At 31.6% G+C, this 23,473-nt stretch overlaps 1 protein-coding gene across 1 annotated transcript in view; it reads left to right on the top strand.

Moving 5' to 3' along the window:
- Positions 1-23,473, top strand: part of LOC129948984 (neural-cadherin) — a 943,200-nt gene that overhangs the window by 237,016 nt on the left and 682,711 nt on the right. The window contains exon 9 of the mRNA XM_056060154.1: positions 6,722-6,911. Within this exon, the coding sequence (XP_055916129.1) occupies positions 6,722-6,911 (190 nt within the window). The remainder of the gene's footprint in view (positions 1-6,721; positions 6,912-23,473) is intronic.

Below are 23,473 nucleotides of genomic sequence, written 5' to 3'. Positions count from 1 at the left end.
ATCATATGCTTAAATAGTGTACAGTGATCTTGATTCACTATCCAAACAAAAACTGCAAGTTCCTTTCAATGATGCTGTCCATTACGTCTATGGGTTATGTAGATATTACCATGTTTCGGAATTTTCTAAAAATATATTGGGTTGCACACTGCAGAAATACATAAACGCAAGAAACTGCGCTGTCCTGTGGGTGTGGATTCGAAGACAAAAGAAAACAATTAGGTCATTAAATTATTCGCATAAAAAACAGCCAATATTCCTTTTGCTGTGTGGCAAGTTTGTTATCATCTCACGAAAGCGAACATTATTCATAGTGAGTACCTGACTGGCGTCATTCTGTAAAAAATATGTCCCGATTATACAGCCAGTCCATAAACTTTACCAAACGGTCACTCTTTTTGGGTGCATTTGTTTTTCAAAAATCACTCTTGGATTATTATTCAAATGCAGCCATTCTGCTTATTGACGAATCCACTGTAATGAAAATTTTCCTCATAATTATCACTGAAGATGATTTCCTTAGAAAATTGGTGATATACTGTTACCATTTCTTTTCACCATACTTACCATTGAAGAGGCTTTGAAGTGGTCACATTTTGTAGTTACCAAATACTTGATGCCAACTTACATTTTTTTACACTAATCGCAAGTTTTAAAGCCTCAAAATGTTGTTCCAATTATTTTTTTATTCACACCTCCATTGCAGTTAAAATAAATATAGAACAATTATAACGTCAGAGAATATGTTTGTTTTATAGGTCGCTTTGTGATATTACCTAAAGCTATATTTCGACATCAATGGATGTTTTAACCAATTATACAACTAATTAATATTAAATATCTTGGTTAAATGATTATTGGTGTTGACAGTTCTTGTTGAATCTCACTTAAAAGCTACAATTCCCACCTTGTTGTCAATTTAAGAATCAAAAAAGGTTTGTTATGACCTTTGCATTTGTTGTATTTTTGGAACGTTACATACCGGCCTCAAAAATGAAAAAGAATATTAAAACATTAAAGTAGGACTTTGAAAAATTCCAATATAAATAAATACAAGTCAGTTTTTGACCTGCATAGTGATCTTTCTTAACTAATATTTAAAATACATCAACTTAAGATACTTTCATGGCCTTTATTTTCTTCGATACTAACGATACTAACTTATTTCACAACTGTTAAGTACCATATTTTTTCCCTAAAAAAATAATTCAGTGAAATTCCTTAGAATCACCCTGTTAAAAAATTCTTCTGTCTATGCAGAGAATGTAAAACTATTTCAAAAAAATTATCTAAACGCACTAGACTTATAAATTCTGGAGAAAAAAAATGTCTACCCTTAAATGCATTACAAATAACAGTATGAGTTGAGTATACCCATGTTTATTTTTTCTATTTTCTGTGTCTGTATTAATGTGTGTATTTTTTGTTTAATGTTTCTTTTTTATATTCTTCTTTATTTCCCCTATCATTCCTATCTTCCTACATTTCTTAATGTTTTCGTCGTATTTTATACATATTTTTTTCTCTTGTTGAATATTCAAAGGACATCGTTGAGGTGAGCGCATAAAAAGAAACTTGTTAAATCCTTTTTTTTGAGAAAAAAATGTTTCTTTGTTTTTTTTTTAATGTGGTAAGTGCGTTAGTGTAGAAAAATAAAGTTTTTATCTGACTAAATTGAAAGGCTCCTTTTTCACAATTGTATCTAAGAAACATACTATACACCAAAGGTATAAAAATATTAGAAAGAAAAATTATTCTCAAAGACTCTACAAAGACGATGCATCAAATTTTATTCCTTTGAATTGTGTGGAATGATAAGTTATGTTTTTTATCTTTAGCAATAAAATATGCATAAAATGTCTGCTCCCTGAAAGTTACTTCCAAGTTCAGACTTAAAAAAAAAACACCACAATAACAATAAACAATAAAAATTTTGTTCTATAATTTTTATTTAAAATACTTAAATTAGTAATAAATTCCAGAACGTAATATTCTCTCAATATGATACTCGTAAAGAAAAATTCCTGATCATTTGGATTTTATAAAGTCAGTCGGAAGAACTTAGCTGTGATATGTTTTAGTCAAAGGATATATTATTTCTTTGAATAAATAGATTCTGTGTAATATTGAGGAATTTAATAATCAGCTGCAAAAGCTTTAATTCTAAGAATTGAGTAGAGAAGTAAAATATACTTGTAACTAGATTTATAAATAAAAATACTCTACTTTTACAAATTGAATATAACATATTAATTTTTAAATTTATTTTATTTAAAAGAGAAAAAATAAATCAACATATATTCGGAGAAAATTTAAAAACTGCCAAATTGCTTTTAGAATTATTAAGGATAAACGTAAAACCTTACATTTACATAAATAAAATTCGTCATATTCGACGAACCAAATTTTTGGATGATCAGAAATTAAGGCAATCAAATATAACAATGTTCTAAAGGTAGTACAAATTACTGGTCATTTGTAAAAAACGTACGAAATGCCACCTCAACCTCGGTTCCAACGCTCGCCCACAATGACACTCCCTATGAAAGCTCGATTGATAAGGCCAATTTGATTGCAGCACAGTTTGCTATTAAATAGACGCTACCGGATAGTGTCATGAGTCCTCCTGTTCTTAAGAGCGTAACCTGTACAGTTGCAAGAGTACTAAAAGACCTTTAGATATACAAATCCGCTGGCCCGAATAGTATCTCCCACATTGTTCTGAAGAGTCTTCAAAAATGGCAAAACCACTGCGTAAACTTGTCCATCTTTAATATTCTACAGGTCTCTTTCCGAGCGGATGGAAAATAGCATTTGTCCAGCCTGTCGCAAGAAACTTCGAATCCTTCTCTCCCTCCAACTATCGTCCAAAAGCATTCACGTCCCTTCTTTCCAAGGTCATTTGAGCACTGATAAATTATCAGCGTAAGAAATACTTTGAAGAACAGAAGCTTCTTAATGACCGACGGTAAGGCTTTCGAAGCAAAAGGTCCACTGGTGATCTCATGGTTTATCTCACGAACAGTGGAACAAATCTTAACATCGTTTTGGAGAAAGTAAGATTATTGCACTTGATATTTCAAAAGCATTTGATAAAGTTTGGCACCAAGCTCTCTTATCAAAAATGTGAGCATTTGGTATTGATGAATCCCTTCTTCATTGGGTTAGAATACACCTTTCGGACCGTTCAATTTAAGTAGTTTTGGACAGGTTTTAATCTGATATTCACAAAATAAACGCTGGCGTGCCCCAGGGTTCTGTTTTGTCTCCGACACTCTTAATTATTTTTGTAAATGATTTTTTGTCTGAAACTTCTAACCCACATAATTGATTCGCTAATGACAGTACGCTCCACTTTTGCATATTCGTTTAATCATTGTCGTCCTTGTCCTTCTGATGTGGACTACCAACGGCAGCGTATGATAAGATCTTTAAATTTTGATCTTGACGGCAGAATGTAATGCTTCGAAAATTCAATGAAATTTTTGACCCCTTCTGATCTGGCTGTAATTTACAAAGCCTTTATTCGTCCAACGCTTGAATATAATTCGCATATCTTGGCATGTGCCCTAAAACAAGTTTAAATCTCTTGGATAGCATTCAAAAAAGGGCTTTCAAAATGATAGGCCATAGAACTATAATCGAAACATTTCCATTGCAAGAACACCGCCGGCCGCAATATCTCATGCCTTTCGTTGTTTTACAATGTTATATTTTTACAAACATTGTTCTGTCGAAATAGCCAGTTGAATTCCACCCCTTAAACGATTCAGCCGTAATATTGCAGTTCCAGGAATGCTCATCAGTTTACCATTGAGCTCAATTTCGGGCATACTATCAAGTATAGAAATTCTTTATCGCACATCGAGAATGTGGAAAGCTTTGGCCAACTCTGTTTTCCCTCCAATTTTGATGTTCAGAACTTTAAGACCAATGTGCACCGGTATCTCCTCTAAATCCTTCATTATTTTCTAACGCTCGTACCGTGTTTAAATATAAACATATAAAGGGTAATAACAACCCCTTGAGTAAATTATAATAAAAATAACTCAAGTCAGCTTAGAAAATGTAAATTTTCCTTGAAATATCCTGTTTATTAAAAAAAAGAAATTCATTTCGTTTGTAAAAGTTTTCAAAAGAAGTTGTACTCCTTTTCTTTATAAGTATACTGCTTCGTCAATTTTTGACAAATTGACCAATATTATATAAATTTTATTTAACGTTATAAAAAGGAGAATCAAATGAAATAATTGATCATATCGTCTTTAAATTTAGTTGTAATTTTTTTTGATTTAAATAAAACCCTTTTTTATTATTAACGATTTTGAAAAATACTCTGAAATGTTTAGAATCCTTCGGCAACATGACTTAGCCACTTTAAGAAAATATTAACATTCGCTTTTCATGTTAATTTTCAAGGTTTTTCTTAAGAACCGGGTTATTAATTAATTATTTTTAGATATCCATGACAAAAAAAATATAATTAAGTACCAAAAACTTTGCACTCCATCAACAATGTCCTTGAGAATTAATCCTTTTTTTTGAATCTTTGTTTTGTTTTTGTCCAGCTAAAAAAAAAACTCTTTTATTTTAATTCTTTTTAGTTAGTTTTCTTCAAAGTAAAATAAAACCCACGCTTGTTAGTCGAAATGAAAAATAAAAATATTTTTTGTTTTTATTACTCAGTGCAAATTTCGTAAAATTTTGATCTACAAAAGTTTCAAGTATTTAAAAAAAAAACAAAAAACAATTCCTGTACAAATCTACTTAACCTAGAAAACAAAAATAATAAGTTTATTTAGCCGTATTTTTATTTGGCTTTAGTAAAAAGAAAAAAAAAAAAACAGAAAAAAAGAAAAAAACAAACTGCATATTTTTATAAACTTTAAAAAAGGTAAGTGGAGTAGAAGAATAAAATTAAAACAAACAAACCAAAAACTCTTCCTCTCGCGCGCAAAACCTTCTTCCACAACACTTGATGGCAGTTTTATTTTTGTTTACTTATTTATTTTTGTTGTATTTTTATTTTGTTATAACTTTTTATAAGCAAAATTATTGTAGCATAAATTGTAGGATAAATTATGCAAAAACATCAAGCTGTGAAAATAGCAACGAAGTTAGAAAATAAAATTAAAATGTATCAAAAATCATTTGCCTCCCCACAAAGCGTATAAAAATAGTGTAAACCTTGAATTCATTTATTTTAAACTTACCCTTAACTTAACTTATAAAGAGCATTTATATATAAATACCTATACCAACATAAGATTGGACACCAACATCAAATTAAATACACAGCATTCACCTAAATCCTTGGTTCCTATTTTTGTTTTATTGTTGCAAAAAAATAAAAAAACGTTTAGAGTATAATTTGTCTGAATCCTGAATCCTGAAAACAAAACTACTCACCAAACCCATCCATCAATCCACCCTTCTCACAATATTCCCCCCAACACCCACCGCATTTACATACAAACAAAAATATAAAATATGAATAAAAGAAAAACCTCTCATCATCCATTTAATTTTTCATACGCGAAAAACCATCCCATCCTTGTGTAATGGAAACATTTTTTTAAAACTCGAAACTTCGTATATAAATATATTTTTTTTTTGTTAAGTCATCTTTTTGTGTGTCGTCCCTATTTTTTGAAGGATACTGCCACAAGGAAAATCTAGTGGTGTCAGCATATAATGTTTCCAGTTCACATTAATATATATACAATTTTTAATAAATAGGAAACAATTTTTGTTAAACAATTTTTTTTGTTGAATTTTTTGCACTTAACCAACAAAATAAATAAACAAATGAAAATGGAAAGAAAAAAAAATACAAAATAAATGTTGCCACATACTTTTTGAATTTTGAATGGCGCATGACATTTTTTTTTAAATTTTTGTTTGTTTAATTGAATTTTTGTTTATTACACACTTTTTTAGTGTAAAGACAAATATTTTATAGCCATTGAGCTTAAAAAAATAAAGACACCATGTGCAGATTTTTGTTAATATACAAGCACATTTTTTCAAAACCGCTTTTAATAAATGTATTTTTTTATTTTTTAAACAATGGTGATTTTTTAATACCTACGTGAATTCTCTTTTTTTCTCGCTATAATTTTTGTTCATAAAAATGTAGTCATTTTTCGACAAGTTATTATGAACTTTTTCGAAGATTTATATATTTTAGATAAAAAGTTATATATAATATTTTATGTTTAATTAATTTTTTTTTGTTTTAATTTGTTGTTTTGCAATGGAACAATAATTTAATATTATGTACTAACAAATAAGTGTTTATATATTTTATTTGCTTTTTGTTTGTTCCATTTTGTTAGTTTATATTATCAAATAAGTAGTTAACTATTTATATATATTTTTTTTTGTTAAGAACAATTGCATCTAAAAAAATTACTAAGCAAAAGCTTAATTCTATTGGTATTTAAAGTGTACAAAAATGTATGTAAAATATTCTCACATTTATTGGATTCTCAAAAGAAAAAATATTTAAAACATTCTCAAAAAGCTAGTAATTTTTTTATTTGCAAACATTTAATCTTTATATACTAACAAAATTTATAATATAGTATTTTGTTTTTGTTATGAATAATTTAACTTTAGTTTTTATGACTTTTTTTATTCTGGCGTTAGAAGAAAATTTCTAATATAAAATTTTGTTTTTCATTTTATTTATCGTCTGCTGAAAAATGATTTTATTCAGCTCTGGAATTGAAGGAAATCCAACGGTATTCTATCGTTTAATGCCTGGCTCAACGGCACAAACAAATAAATTCCATACGTTTTACTTACAACAAAGACCGGATAATGGTGACACATGGGCTGACATTAAGGTTAATCATCCGTTAGACTATGAAAGTATAAAGGAATATAATTTAACAATACGTGTTGAGGTAAGTGTTTGTGATTTAGTAATATTTTTATTTTATTTTTTTGTTTATTCATTGTGATATGAGAGGTGTAAGAGTATTTTTTTTATATTATATTGTTATTTCTATGACTTGAATACGGTTTATGAAGTCTAACACTTTTTTAAATTTTGTATTGCATTTATTTTTTGAATAAATACAAATTTAAATATATGAGAGTGAGGATATTGGTAAGATTGTGTGAAAGTTAACATTTTCAAATTTTGTGTGATGATCTCTAATTATCAAAATAGCCCTTTGAGGAAATTAGTCCTGTTTTAATAAAATAATAATTAATTTCATACGTGGGTTTGTTTTGAATACAAGTCCAAAAGTTTTTGAATTTTTAAATGAGTTTTAAAACATTTAAAGCTTTATATATAAAAATTTTGCCAAAAAAAGGAATTCCCTCCAAAGGCAGACCAAAGTTTTAGCATTCCAAGAATGATAACTACTTATTCGTACACATCGGTCGATATTTTTAAAAGTTTTAGAAAATATGAATAAGTCCTGAAACTATTTTTTGCAAGCTTTTAGTTGGGAATATAAAGACGGAACTGAGCGTCAAATGAAAAAAAAAAGAAACTTTAAGGGGCTTTGTCGATTTTTCGTCATGTTGCTTTCTATTATTTATAACTTCTCACTTCTCTTCTGGTTGAAAAACAGATTGATTGATTGATTGGTTATCAAAATACACAATACAAATAACTTTAAGGTGGTGGTAAAACTCCAAAATATCTTGGAGAATTGAGCAACTTCTTGGCTGCTAACAGTTGCATTAGTGGTCACACGCGTGTGAGTACTGCTGTAACTTTTATCATCCAAGAAGTTGCCTGTGGTGTTCACGTTCAACGCTGTTAACAATGCATTGCGTCCTTTGCCTCCATTGAAAGAGCCGCATGAGCGGTCATTGACTTCCATTAACTGCTGGAGCCGGAGACGAAGATGATGTCGATCTATTCGGATCTGATGCTGAATAGGAATATTCTGATGCAGCACGTATCCGTAAAGAACGTGTGACTGCCTTCTCAGCCAAAAAATCAGAGAAACCCGTTCTCAATGCCAAATCGTCTGTCTGCTCGAAGTGAAGCCCTGGAACGATAAAACTAATAGAAAAGAAATAGACACAAAATTCCGAACCATCAAGATGGACGGTTTCCTCTTGGTCGTCTTTAAGCTTGTTCCTATGTGTGTTTTCAACAAGTTGCAAATTATGTGGATTATCGAAAATGAGAAGGTTTCAGTTGACTTGTTTTAGTAGAAGCTCCAAGATTTCGAGGACTTTGTCCAATCTGTAGATATTTTAGCTTTCAAAAAGATCGAACAACACAATCAATCTGTCAACAACCGCAACCAGTAGATGTCATTCAATAAAATCGTGAATCGACTACGTGATTGTTTGTCCTAGAATTTTTGTCTCCAATTCAGTTAAGGTCTCTATTGTCTGATATTCCTTAATTTTTTGAATATCTGGTCTCTATTGTCTAATATTTCTTAATTTTTTGAATCTCTTGTCAGTGACAAAGTTTTTTTTATGTTTACGAATAAAAATCAACAAAATTTACTAAAAGTCCCTTCATTTTGTCTGGATGCATTAGAAATATACTTTCAAGACTATTCCGCCTCTTTATAGAGTTTAGCAAGGCATTTGACAAATTATGTTATGAAATTCTTAGTAAGAAAAATAAAATTGGGCTTAACGACTGTTCCATTTTGTGGATTTCGTCATATTAAAGAATAATATTATAGACTCCTGTTCAACTAAAATCAATTTTGGTGTACCTCAAGGGACGCACCTTAGTCCATTGCTGTTTATTTTATTAACATTGTGTAAGCTTCGTCATATTAAAGAATAATATTAAACACTCATGTTCAGGAGTAACCAACCCTTTATGTTAAATTAAAATCAATGTTGGTGTACCTCAAGGGAGTCACCTTAGTCCATTGATGTTTATTTTATTCATTAATGATTTTCTTTCTGTTTCAAACAATTCTTTATAGCTAATCTATACACATGATGTTTAAAATGTTTGGAATTATTAACTCCATCAAGCTACAAGAAGATCTTAATGAATTGTTGGGAATTGTAAGATAAAAATGGTTTGATTTAAGATATTGACAAACGTTATACAATGTGCTTTGCACACAAGCGTAATAAAATAAATTATGACTTTATCGTCACGTTTAAATGGAAATGGAACTAGAATCAAAATTAACACTTACTGCTCACTATAATTATGTTTTGCAAAAAGCTAACAAATTATGTACTTGTTTTCGTCAAACGATATTTTAAATACTGTGTGTTGCTTTTGTTAGGACAATTTTTGAATACGCTTGCGTTGTATGGGCGCCTTAATATTCCACCTTTATTAATTTTTCTTCGTTGTTTCCCTAGCCTTTTAGGTTAGGTTGGAGTAGCTTTCCAGATGTCATTGACGCACGTAGACCTCAAGGGTTCATTGTGATACCACTAATGAGGTTACTCATGGGAGAGTAATGAATTTAAACAAACCATTTTGTACTTTTAATAAAGTTAGAGATACGTTTTGTGTCAATCGTTGCCAGTTCACTGGTGTTATCGAAGAAGGGATTACCGAGAAAGTAATTCCTTCTAATGGAGAGTGCTGGACATGTACATGGAAGGTGTTGGACCGTTTCCTCTTCCTCCTCGTCCATGCAGCTTCTACAAAAGTCATTTGTGTAGACCCCTAGCCTCAGACCATGTCTTCCTATTAAGCAGTGTTCCGTTATTACTCCAATTGTAGAGCCTATACTTTGTCTGCTCAGTGATATCAAGCCTTTTGACCGTTTTAAGTCAATACTTGGCCATATTTGCTTGGTTGCTAGGCGGGTGTTACTTTGTGACAATCTTACATTTGTTGTTTCTAGAGCATATTGCTTGAGAAGATATTTGCATGTAGCAAGAGGTGTTCCTATGTTATGTTTTTGTCTAACATGAGGCAAAAGTGTTCCGTTTTTGGCAAGCTCATCGGCTTTGCAATTTCCCGGAATGTGTCTGTGGCCCGGCACCCAAATGAGGTGAATATTAAACTGTGGACAATCGTGGATTATTTGAGAGTTTGTGGAGACAGACGCGAGAGATTTAAGAGCGGCTTGGCTGTCTGAGAAGATTCGTGTATCCTTACATGATATAACGTTTTCTTTGAGATAGGATAGTGCTTCTTTAATCGCCATTACTTCTGCCTGGAATACACTACATTGATTGGGAAGTCTATAAGATAGACTGAGATTCGGTTGTTCCGAATAGATACCACTTCCAACTCCGTGATCGGTCTTTGAACCGTCTGTATAGAAATGTACCGCATCGTCTTCCAGGGGTTTCTCTTTTTCCCAGGAGGATCTTGAAGGGATGGACATATGGAAGCTTTTACCGAATACCATTTTTGGGGTGGCATCCCAGTTTCTTTTTTAAAAAAATACCTCCATTTTTTCTCGAGATATTCGAAACGTTGAGAATCATCAACATTTTCAATTCGTTAAATCGTACCGACTACACTAACTTTTAATGAAAAGTTAAAAATAAAATAGATTGCAAACATTTGTGTATTAACTTTATAACTTTGAATTAACGATATCCACAGTTCTAAAAATTCCTTTAACTAACTAAAAATCTTACAAGCTTTGTTATTTTGATATTTTTATTCTCCAATTATTATGAAAATTTCATCGATCAGCTTAGTTATTCCCGCGCCCTAAAGGCAGAATATTTGTACAAAAACTTTTCTCTTTCAAACTATAACTACAAAATACTGAAATTCAAACTGCTATCTATTTGAAACTTAACATGCTATCAAAAGTTTCTCTTATGTAAGTGATTCTAAAATTATGGTACATACGAGATCATGGCAATAAAGCTTTAAGCCACAAAAGAAAATGCCATAGAAATTATCTAAAATGTAATCCTCAATTTCGTTCATTCTCAGAATTTGTCTATATTTCAACGGGCATTGAAAATCTCATAATAGTTAAACTATTATATAAACAATACTTAACAAAAGTATGTACTTGTACAACCATATAACAATGTTATATATACATATGATACACATTATCACATCATAGAAATTTTCGAACAAGACATCGTTTATAAATCATAACAAATCCATTTTCAATCTCAACTTAACATCATATACATGCAATAGTGTACTTTTTGATGAAAACTTAACATCAGGCTTATAATTCCTATGTGCTACGCTCGTTTAGTTTGCAGACAGTTTTATAAAGGTATATTCAACAAGGCTTATAAATCATTCATCAAAAACACCCTAATTGAAATTGTTGTAGGTCAATCTGTGAGATTGTGAATCTGAATAGATATGATATTCCATTCTCTTTTTAGATCAAACTTCTCTATGTACATCGTAAACACATCGAGCTCGAGTATGATGATGGCATATAGCATTTTAAACTCTTTCCATTTTGATACCAGAAACTTTTCAAAAACCATGTCAAATGTAATTTAATTAGTCGATTTCCTTTGAATATGGTGTTTTCTCTCTCCCTATGGCAAATTTCCACCTAACCTTACCATCATGCCATACAGTACCATTTTGTATACAAACTCGGAGAGATCTGTCAGTAAACAAGTTTTGCATTTTACGTTTTTCCAAATCCTGAATACCTATACCTACATACGAATAATATAACCCTGTTCGGATAAACGAATTTAACTCGCGCAAAAAGTCACAATGTGTATTTTGGCTTGGGATTCAAAAAGGGATTCCCGCACAATAATTATTTGAAAATTAATTCCATTAATTAGAGTAATTTCCTTTTGGCTTTTAAGCTTCAATGGCTGGCCCTTGCCTGACCCATGTATGTTCCTGGCTTTTGGCAGTTTTGATATTATAAAATTTTCTACATATACATTCAAATTTGCATTACCATCCTATCACACATATACGAGTATGTATAAAGTGTACAGATTAGATAGCCACCCCAAAAAACTATTTTAGGAGTCGATTGGGATTAAGAGTGTCCAGGATTGCCACAAAACATGGATTTGAGTTTTAGGTTAGGATTTATTAATACTTTAAATTAAAAACTTTAAGCAGAATTAAATATAAATCTAAACAATAATCGAGACAGAAACTGTAATATTTTTAAAATATAAGTCCTTAGAAAATCAAAACCAAATATTTGTATTTCTTTTAAGTTAAAACAAAATTTGACTTATTTGCCTTATTCTCATGAAGAGCTTTATTTTAAAGACTCGTGTTATTTTAAAAATGAGTTTTAAATCTGGACCAACATAATTTGAGAGGATTTTAAGAAAGCGAAACAAATTTGCTTTTAATATTAAAAGTGGTCTCTTGATTAATTTAATATAAAATTTGGATAGCTGAAATTCACAACTATTATTTATTTAAAATTGTGGCAACATAAGATTTTTGCTAAGAAATTGTACCATTTTTCGACATAAATACGGAATTTTATAATAATCCTTACATGTTTTTGATACTTACAAACATTTTTTTTGTTAACTTAAAAAAATAATCTAATGGATTCTCAATGACTATGTCATTAAACAACGAAACCTAAAACGGTCCTAACACCATTGGAAACTTTTTCGAACCTTTTTCAAAAAACCTTTTCCTTTTTCCTGATTTTTCCTACTTTAGTTATTTAAAACAATTTTCTCTTGGCTCGTTAATCCCTCATATTGAGGACTACCATCATCTCGCACAAAGGAGTGTTATCGACCCATTGCCAACATTTATATGTGTACTGTAGGCAGCACGGATTTCTTCAATGCAGGCTTACAAACACTAACCTCGATAGCTTAGTGTCGTTCACCCTTACTGACTTGAAAAAAGGTTATGTAGCCGATGTTTTTTTTGAAGATTTCAGACAGTCATTTGACAATACATCCCATAGACTTATAAATACTTCAAACGTTCTTTTCTTTTATAAAATGCATTTCTTCCTAACTTGAAAACCAACATTACAGCATTTGTTTCATATCTGTCACTTTATAGCTTTTTGAAGGTACCTCTAGTGTTCCTCAAGGCAGCCACCTAGGTCCTCTTTTATTCATTCTTACAATCAACGATCATGAAAGGGTGATAAAGTATGCTTCTATCACACTATATGCTCATTAAAATTCCATCAATACATGACGCTTCCCTTGTGCAAAATGATCTTGATTATTTTTTCAGCTTGGTGTCGTGATGGTTAGTCTGTCATGCTAGAAATCTTGGGTTCAATCTCTGCCTGTGCCATCTAAGGTCCTTTTCACAGGTACTGCCTCTTGCGAAAAATTGACAAATTTTCCTAGAGTAATTGTTATCATTAAAAGTGCTTTTTCAAATTACACGTTTGGAATCAGCTTCAAACTGTAGGTCCACTTCATTCCTGACAACATTACTCGCACACATTAATGGTTGAGAATTGTAAGCCACTAAGTCCTAGTTCTCAACTTCCTCTATGTTAAGTTCTTAAGTTTGTTTCGATTAAGAATAAACTTGTATTAAGCCAAGCAAATTGGAGTTTTACCCCTCACCAAAACTATATCTAAAATCAGAGAGGTAAATCTTAACAATGGTCGCCAAGATCGCAAGTTATTCTTTTCAGGAGGGTTTCCGGTATAGCGTAAATTCAAATCAAACTTTTTTACACCTTCAACACGTCTGGTTTTTGAAATATCACCCTTTAAATTTTGAAATAAGCTAAAATTCTTTATGATTTTTCAAGTCTTTAATTCCTCCATTTTTTTTTTAAATCTTATAAAACCACTGAACTATTTAAAATAGAACTATTTTACAGAAAACTGCAAGAAAATTCAAAAGTGAAGGGTGATTTTTTAGCTATTTTCTTTTTGGCAAAACCTGGTTTAAACAGCTGACGGACGTTCCGTGTTTTGTTTTACTGTCAAATATCTTCAGTTTGGTTTTTAATTCAACCATGAATAGTCAAACAAAAGAACAAAGCTTGCAAATTATTAAATTTTATTATCAATATGCCGCTCTGTTAAGAAAGTTAATCGCACGCTTCTTTCCCGAAAAATTTGGCTTTTGGCTCAATAGGTACGTAAATAAGCACAATTGTCGATTTTGGAGTGAATATCAGCCAGAAGCATTGCAAGAGCTACCAATGCATCCAGAAAAAGTCATAGTTTGGTGCGGCTTATAAGCTTGTGGCATCATTGGACCGTACCTTTTCAAAGATGATGCGAATCGTAACGTAACTTTGAATAGTGAGCGGTTCCAAGAACAAGTACAAGAACTTGACTTGCATGATATGTGGTTTCAACAGGACGGTACCACATTTCATGGACTTGTTGAGAGGCAAGTTCGGTGAACATTTTATTTCACGTTCGGGACCGGTCCACTGAGCGCCTAGATCGTGCAATTTAACACCTTAAGACTATTTTTTGTGGAGCTATGTTAAAGCTCATGTCTATATAGGCAAGCCCGCTTCAATTGACGCATTGGAAGACAACATTGAAGCATTTATTCGTTTGAGACACCCGCTCAAATGTTGGAAGGGGTATGCCAAAATTAGACTAAGCGGGTGGACCATTTGAGGCACAGTCAAGGGCAACATTTGCATGAAATAATCTTCAAACATTGAATTATCGATTCAAATAAAGATTTCATGCATTTTTCTGAATTGTATGTGTTTTCTTTAAAAAAACTTTCCTAAAGATTTTAAAAAATCACCCTTATTTTTGTTTTTATTTTTATAAAATCGCGCCATGAAAAAATACTAAAAACAAAATAAAAAAATGTAGAGCTTAATCAAAGTTCAGACTGTAAATCAGCACCAAAAGCTTACTCTTAAACTTACTTTTGAAAGCCGTGAAAATCTTAGATTCAAGACTTCTCAAAACTTCTTACAAAATTAAAAGTGGTAATAAGTTAGATATTTAAAATTTTCTTTTGGTTTCAAATGATTCAAATAACAGATATTGTGTTTTGATTGTAAATTGACAGTACCTACTCTCTATTTTAAATGTACTTTCTATTTTACGTTTACATTCTATAGTCTCAGAGGCATACCACACTAACTCTTCACTCTTCAAAATTTCAAATAAAATATGGCCTTTGTTTGTGTTTTGCGTTTTACCGCTTTACGTGTCGTTGCCACCAAAGTTCGCCACATCTAACGAACCACTATATAGACCCCTTCGCTTTACCATTGTATTTTTGTTCGAGGGCATGTTTCATTAATTTTGGTAAATTAATTGTACAACAAAACGCAATCTCCTGCTGGTTATTCTAATTGAAATTTCATCCATCATTGACTAAAATACTATATCCTTCAATCGTAGGGTACTGGTACATGTTCTGTTTAGTTTAAGCTAAAGTTTAGAACCTCGACATACACATATGTATATGTGTGAAAGGATGTGTGGGCGCGTTTCCGCACAGGACGACATAATGTTTTAGCTTATAATCTACTCGCACTCTATACGGTCGAATACGGATGATCCGGACCCAAAGTATATGAATATACTTCAACTATATACATTCTGCCGGATAGGATAATCGCTAAGCTAATTTAATTTGAATAGGATTTCCGTATAAAGGCTAAGGATTATAATATATACTATAAGTTGTAGGTTAGAAATGTATATACTAGAGAGAGAGAATTAGTTAGGGATACGGTTGGTAATATGATGAAAAGTTACTGATGCTATGTTCAAGATAACCGGGGATTCAAAACAATTGTGCGGATAATTATTTGAAGTAGTCTATACCTATACCTAATCTATGATGGGTACTCTCTTAAACCAGAAACGGAAACTTTTGTTAATTGAGGAATTTGTATTATACTCGTATACTATGTATTGATGTTAATTTCTGATGTGTACCCATAGAGGGTAGGAGCACGTTAAGAATATATTTATATAAATAATCAGAAGAGGTTCTTTGTACGTAGACCATGATGTCGAGAATCTTATTAGATTGACAAATTTGAAGAATTTTTGTATTTCAATTTTCTGAAGTTAATATCAAAAGGTATATGTAGTTATGGCCTAATATATAGGAAATCAAATATGGTATAGAATTCCAATATTGCATACCTTGAATATTCGCTGGAAGCCGTCTTGCAATAATTGCTCAGCTGATTAAATTATTATAAATAAACTGTTCTGCAAGGAATTTGGAGGAATTATGAATTAACGATTTAAATGGAAGTATTTTTATGGGAAATACTTTGATTTTTTTACTTCTTTGTATGACACGTCTGACAACAGTTATGGATATTGATATCAGTCACCGTGAAATTTTCTGTACGTCTTTTATAACTTCAACTATTTCTATTTTAATGCCTGTAATAGATTGTGAAGTATTGACATAGACCTTATCTTTCACGTGGGCCTACAGTAAAAAGTTTTAATGTCTTAAAATTATAAGATACCAGCGGCAAGCATTCGACTGGCTTGAGTTCCTGTGTTAACTGAACTACAAAAGTCTTAAAACTTAAGTCTGCAATAACCCAGTGTAATACTGTTTGTGGAATGCAAACTTCAAAAGACCACCTAAATTTCAACAAGTCCATGTGTTTGTCAACACTACGCGTTACAGCAGAATTAATCTCCATATCAGATCTTCACATAACTAGTATTCCCCAATACCTCAAGAGGACCATTTTTAGGCGGTTTAGTTTTCCACACTGTGATACCAAACTATTCACCATTTATGTAGTAATTTTCAGCAATTTGAATAAGTGGTTTTTGTTTGTAAAATATAAATAGTCAGAAGATGACAGCTAGAAAAGACACAGAATAGTAGATTACTCAAAATAAGCAGGGGATGACTTGGTAGGGAGCATGCACCAACTCATCTGCAAAATATGGTCGGAAGAAAGCATGCCCGATTAGTGGAATCTCAGCATAGTGTGCCCGATACATAAGAAAGGAGACCCTCTAAACTGCGCCAACTACAGAGGCATCAGTCTCCTTAACATTGCGTATAAGATCCTCTCTGCCGTATTATGTGAACGTCTGAAGCCATTCGTTAACAACCTGATTGGTCCTTATCAGTGTGGCTTCAGACCAGGAAAGTCTACAATCGACCGAATATTCACACTAAGGAAGATCTTGGAAAAAACCCAGGAACTTCAAATCTATACCCACCATCTCTTTATCGATTTTAAAGCCGCGTAGCAGCATCTATAGAGAAGAGCTCTATCGAGCAATGTCTAGTTTTGGCATCCCTGTCAAACTTATCCGTTTGTGCAGAATGACGATGGAGAAAGCACGCTGCTCTATCAAGGTCGGAAAAGATCTTACCGATGCATTTGATGTCGAAAAAGGTTTTAGACAAGGCGTTGCACTGTCATGCGACTTCTTCAACATCGTTCTGGAAAGAATTGTGCAAAACTCAACCGTCAACACTAGAGGCACAATCTTCCAAAGGTCCATCCAATTATCCGGATACGCAGATGATATTGACATAATTGGAAGATCAAAGCGTGATATCAGTGGAGAGTTTTTGAGCATTTCGACGGAAGCGAAGAAGATGGGTTTAGTGGTCAATGAGAGCAAGACCAAGTATATGCTGTCATCAAAAAAGAACACTGAACAACGACGTCTTAGACAAAACGTCACCATGGCCAGCTATAACTTTGAGGTAGTTAAGGACTTTGTCTACCTAGGCACCGCTATTAATACAGACAACGACACCAGCGCTGAAATCAAACGAAGAATAACTCTTGCAAATCGCTGCTTCTTTGGACTTAGAAGGCAATTGAAAAGAAAAGTCCTCTCTCGAGCATCTAAAATCACCATCTATAAGACACTCATAATCCCGGTTCTCATTTATTGCGCTGAGGCCTGGACCCTGTCAAAGAAAGATGAAAGCGTCTTGGGATGCTTGGAGAGAAAAATTCTTCGGGTGATTTTTGGTCCCATACGCATAGATGGAAAATGGAGGAGAAGATATAACGATGAACTTTACGGGCTGTACAGCGACACTGACCTTGTTAGCAGAATTAAAGTCCAACGGCTTAGATGGCTAAGTCATGTAGAGCGGATGGACATCAACGCTATAGCCCGCAAGGTCTTCGAATCCAATCGCGAGGGACGGCGCAGTAGAGGAAGACCGCGACTCAGGTGGCGCACCCAGGTGAGAGAGGATCTCAACCAACTTGGCGTGCGAAACTGGAGACAGCTAGCTAGGGACCGAGCTGGCTGGAGACGCATGTTGGTTGAGGCCCAGGTCCACCCCGGACTGTAGCACCACCTTAAGTAAGTAAGTAAGTATTGGAAACTCCTCTACAAGCAGTTTCAATTTTTAAAAATAAGATCATAGCTTGAAGCATCACAATCGTTTTGTTTCAGAAAGTAGGGTCCAGAAGTTCCTTCAATAATTTCATTTCGAGCTCTTAAGTTTGAGGTGAAGTTGTAAATTATACGAACTTATGAAAAGTATCAAAATCATCTCCCTCTAGTTTCTTAAACATTTCGTTGAGCTAAGGAAGTCCCCAAATTTTAAAAGTTTTAGTTTTAAATTTTAGGTCGTTACTCAATCAATGACAAAAATTGTAAAGGAAGTAACTGTAATGGGTTTGATTTGTCGAATTGAAAATTTTGCTATTTCTAAAAGCTTCAAGGGCCCTAGAATTTAAATGAATGATTTTTAGAGAGATGTCTGATGGACATTCATACGTCCGTGCGTTTGAGATACCATTTTTCATTGTCCTTATCTCAAAAACTATAAAATAATTGAAGTCGATATCCTAACTTCCATTATAACAGATAATAAACAATCGAAAAATGCAGAAAAGACATTTAAAAAATTGAGTGGGTGCAAAAGTATAATTCAATTAACGCTTTTTTGTAATAAATCAAACAAAACAATTCAATTCAATTTGTCTCATCTAAGTAAAAATTGACTTTTGACTTGAATATCTTAGTAAAAACTCAAGATGTTGAATTCTATCTTATTTACTCTTATAAAAAAAAGTTTGGGACATTATTGAAATTTTTTTAAAGAAAATCCAACAATAAGTATTTTTTTATTCAAATACTACACAAAATTGTTAAAAATTTATGTTGAATCCAAATAATTTGAAAACAGTCTTCAAAATTATTTCATACTTCGTAAAATTTTGTTGCAAACGTAAAATAATGTTAAAAAATAGAATCCAATAATTATTGTTTGTATAAGAAATACAAAATTTAGAAAAATGATTATAAAATGGAAAGAATTTGATTTTTCACTAAAAATATCGGGAACGAAAACAAATTGTGAAATCAAAAAAACGGTGGTTCATACATTTTTTTTATTTTGACATGTGAAATGTTTTACTTGAATTCATGTTGAAACCACGTATTTTCGTATCTCACGGTCATTCCTTTTAAAGTTTTTGATACAGATTTGTTTGTTTGTTCCTAAAATGAAAGATACAACACCTTTTTTCCTGAGATTTTCAACAAAAGATCTGTATTATTTTCATTGCAAGTATTTTCTAAAATTGAAAGAAAACTTGAACACAAAGAAATTTTGAAGTATGTGTTTCATAAGTTTCACAAAAATATGTAATATTTAATTTTTTCAGCAATTTCTCGCAATAAAAAATTTTTTAGTAATGACAAAATGTCTGGTGTTAAATTACAAGCTTAAGTGACTTCAATGATGCAATAGAAGGAAACTTGTTTCCTTATAAAGTGTTTCATATTTTTTTATTTCGAAATTATTTCTCATGCCAAACTTGCTAAAGTTTTTATTTGAATGCTGCTCAAAAATGCATGATGACAATTTTCCAAAACTTTTTGGAACATCTCAAAAATTTCATCGTATTCATAATCTTCTACCGCATATCAACAGAAAACTTTATGAATTGCTTGTCAATTTCTGCTTTGAGTTTTAAATAAAGTATTTATATCGCATTTCCTCATTCTGATCTGCCCTGCCCTCATCTAACCCACCTCTTGAACCCCATGACAATTGCATAAATTCCAATACTAGCAATTTCGTAAAAGGTTTATAGTTTTAACAAAATGAGAAAATCTTGTCATCTGCATCTTCATTGTTTTTGAATGCATTTTCTCACAGATACGTAAGTACTGTAGGTATGTGTAAACCAACTAATTTTAAGGAAATTGAAATGTTTCCATATCCTTCCTAAAGCTTTTTATCCAATCATCAATTCAAAACCCCCCCTGAACTCCAACACTATACTAAAATGTAGGTACATATGTATTCTCTTGGCTATGGTGAAAATTGAAACACAACTCTTTACCTTTAAATGTAAGTTATCTAGAACTACATATAGATAAGTAGTTATAGAGTTTATCGATTACGAATTCAATTTCCATTGCAAGGAAAACTTCAGCAAGTTTTGACACACTGACTGGAGTGGATTACGAAAATGTCAATCGGGATAATAGGTATACAGAGAGTACAGCACCTATACCTAACTATAGATAGATCGAGAGAGGTATTCAGCATCACGTAGTCGTATTATTCATTGGCTTGAGATCCTGTAAAACCAATTAGACACTACTTGCGTTTGGGGAGGAGATTGACATTTAAAGCATTTCATTTGTGTTTGCAATTCTCATCTCTATTTTCTCGAAAAGGGAATAATGTGTTTCCTTACTTTAGTGGATATGTACACAGACTCTCTGTGTCTTATTTTTTTTTTTTTGTGGATAGGGTGTTCCATTAGCTACAAAATATAGGTTAAACAAATATGTGTATTTGCTTCTATGAAAAAAGTAAGTCGAACCATCAAGATTAATAGATTCCGATACTATTTTCTTGCTTAAAGATTTTCCAATAAGAGGTTTCATTTTGAATAATTCGCTGTCTGTGCAGCTGTCACTCTTTAAGCCTCAACGTTTTGGTTTTTAAATAGCTTTAACAACCCATTGTAATATTTAAAATTAACCACACATATGTTGAACATTTTTAAGTCATAGTTCGTTGTTTAGCTGCAAAAGTCTAATGGACATGTTCCGAAGAGGACATCACAACTCTCTATTGACATTTTGTGATTTAATAGCTATAGTCTTTTGTCTTTAGAGTTACGTTAAAGTTTATAACCGTACAAATCCTAAAAAATCAAATCATTAACTTTAACATGGAATTCTTGGAGTCGTCTTATCATCATCTTATTTTTTAAATCCTGATTTTACTTTTTGGGGTAAAGTAGCAGACAAAAAGTCAGTCTTAAGTTTTTGCACTTAAGAATAAAACACCCTTTAGATAGGTGCATCTAAAATATATAAATTATGTGCATGTATATTTGTATTAGGTAATTATTTTTCAAAAAGTAAATTGAGTAGGGAGTAGGAGCTTTTTGTATTTGTTCACGATCTTAGATGGTGCAGTATACATACATCTGTAAATTTTATATTCTGTCTTTGTATACGAGAGGTTACTTATATTATATATAGTTTTGGGACTTAGAAGTAATTTTTTAAGGATCCACATATATCCCCATATAAAACATACATATATTTTTCTACTTACATACACCGATTTTTCTTAGTTGTTTTTTTTTGTGTGTCTTTTCTGTGTTCATATTTCTAGTCATTCTTTAAGGACTCTTTTTTTTTTGTTTTTACTTGAACTCATTTTTAACATAGACATATGTTTAAGTTCATAGAAAGGTAGAAATAGTTGGGTATGTATAAATGTAGGTATACATCAGTTGTCTTTATACTTACATATGTTTGTGAATATAAGAAAAGAAGTTCAAGGATGAAAATAAATTCCTTAAGGAATAAAATTCATTTACTTTGAAAAGAATTTCATATTTTTGTTAAAAGAAATGATGGTAATCTTTTATTCTCTCTTTATTTTTCTTAGAGTAAACAAAAAAAAGAAGATTTTTTGTGTGATATGTTCACGTTAAAGTAATAGCTATGTTTTTTTTGTATACCTTTATTTCATATTTTCAAAGTTTAAGGAAATAAAAGGTGAATTTAATGTTGCCAAGGATAAAAGACTAGAAAGTATCACATTATGGATATTGCTTAAACTGTATTAAAAAACGAATTTAGAGATTTTTTAATTGTTAGAAAAATAAATCAGCAGCATGTTAAAACTTATTAAATAAGAGGATATGCTTAGACTCTGCAAGCCACCGTTAATTCTTCTAATGTCTTCTAATCATAAAGTCAAGACATTTATCTCCTTCACGTTGTAAGGTAAAGCGCTTTTAATTAATTCGAATTACATCTCAAACAGATATTTCACTTCTCGACAACACCGTTCCAAATGAGTTCAACGGGTTCAATCTTATTTTATTAAACTTATTTCAATCCTAAATATTGATCAAGTCTTCATTTACTAGAGCTAAACAATTTTCTTACAAGCCAGGTCTTCAAGATAGATAAACTATTACATCATCTGCAAAAATATGCACATTACAAATTGAAAAAAACATCAGAGATGTTATTTTTCAAGATGCAAAAAAGAAAAGGGCCTTAAACAGATCCTTGTGGGATACCTGTGTTGACAAAGATTGAATTATACAATCCCAATTCTCTTTCAACGCGTAATGAACGATTTCGTTTATAAGAACACATCAGTTATGAAGGGTAGAGCACGAGAATTGAAAGTAGTTTTAGGGCTTCCACATAAGAGTTGAGTTGTCAATGTAATCAAAAGATTTAAAAAAAATTAAGCATCAGCAATACAATGATTTCGTTACAATTCATTGACCTTCTTAAATCAGAAGCTACTTTCAACACGACTGATTTAAAACACAGTGTTTTTTGAAATTCTAATAGACTATATCCTTAATTAAAGTAAGATCAAGAGTAACTTTGTCCACTGTTTCTTAAAAAATAGAATTTTTGATTCAGACTCCAAAGCTGGAAATACCAAATAATGCGTGCAATTTATAAATTAATTTATTGAAAAGGTTTAAAAAATGTTAATGTTTTGTAGATTGAGTCAAAAGATTTTTAAAAGATTTAAAAAATTCAGCAATAATAATAAAAGTTGAAAATATCTTTAAAAAGCATTGAAGAGAAATGTTTTAAAAACAGTTTTTTTTTTTAAATATTTCTTCAGACGCAAAAAAAATTTATCTATAAATCCGAAAAACAGGACATTGTAGCCTGAAGCTTATTCCAAAATCGAAATGAATCCAAAATTAGGACTATGGAAGTTTTAATTCTTCCATAAGCTTAATTCCTAACCGAGTTTTATTATCCTAGAACTTCCAATTCCAGGGTCTGTAAAATTAAAGTTATATCTCAAATTTTCAAAATCTGAATCAGAATTTTAATGCTGAAACTTGATAAAAAAATGCAATGGAACTTATTCGAGCCTAAATTTGTCTATAAACCTAGTTTTAGTGATAAGAACTTTGCCAAAAAATTACCTTTAAAGTGTTAAATGTGTCATTCTGTAAAACCAATTGAAATGATAAATTTTCTTTTATTGAGTTGAGTTTTTATAAATCGATTTTTAACCGGTTAGCCATCTAGTGGTTTCTTTTTAAAGCGTATTTTATCTTTACATTGCCAGCTATTTTCCGTTTGAAATAAATATAGACTTAAAGCAACTATCATACCTAGGCGGAATAAAATTGAATTTAAAACTTAGCCCGAACAT

The sequence above is a fragment of the Eupeodes corollae genome, chromosome 3 (assembly GCF_945859685.1).
Source record: "Eupeodes corollae chromosome 3, idEupCoro1.1, whole genome shotgun sequence".
Lineage (NCBI taxonomy): Eukaryota > Metazoa > Arthropoda > Insecta > Diptera > Syrphidae > Eupeodes > Eupeodes corollae.
Note: the sequence above shows the minus strand (reverse complement) of the source record. Positions and strands in the feature narration are given on the sequence as shown.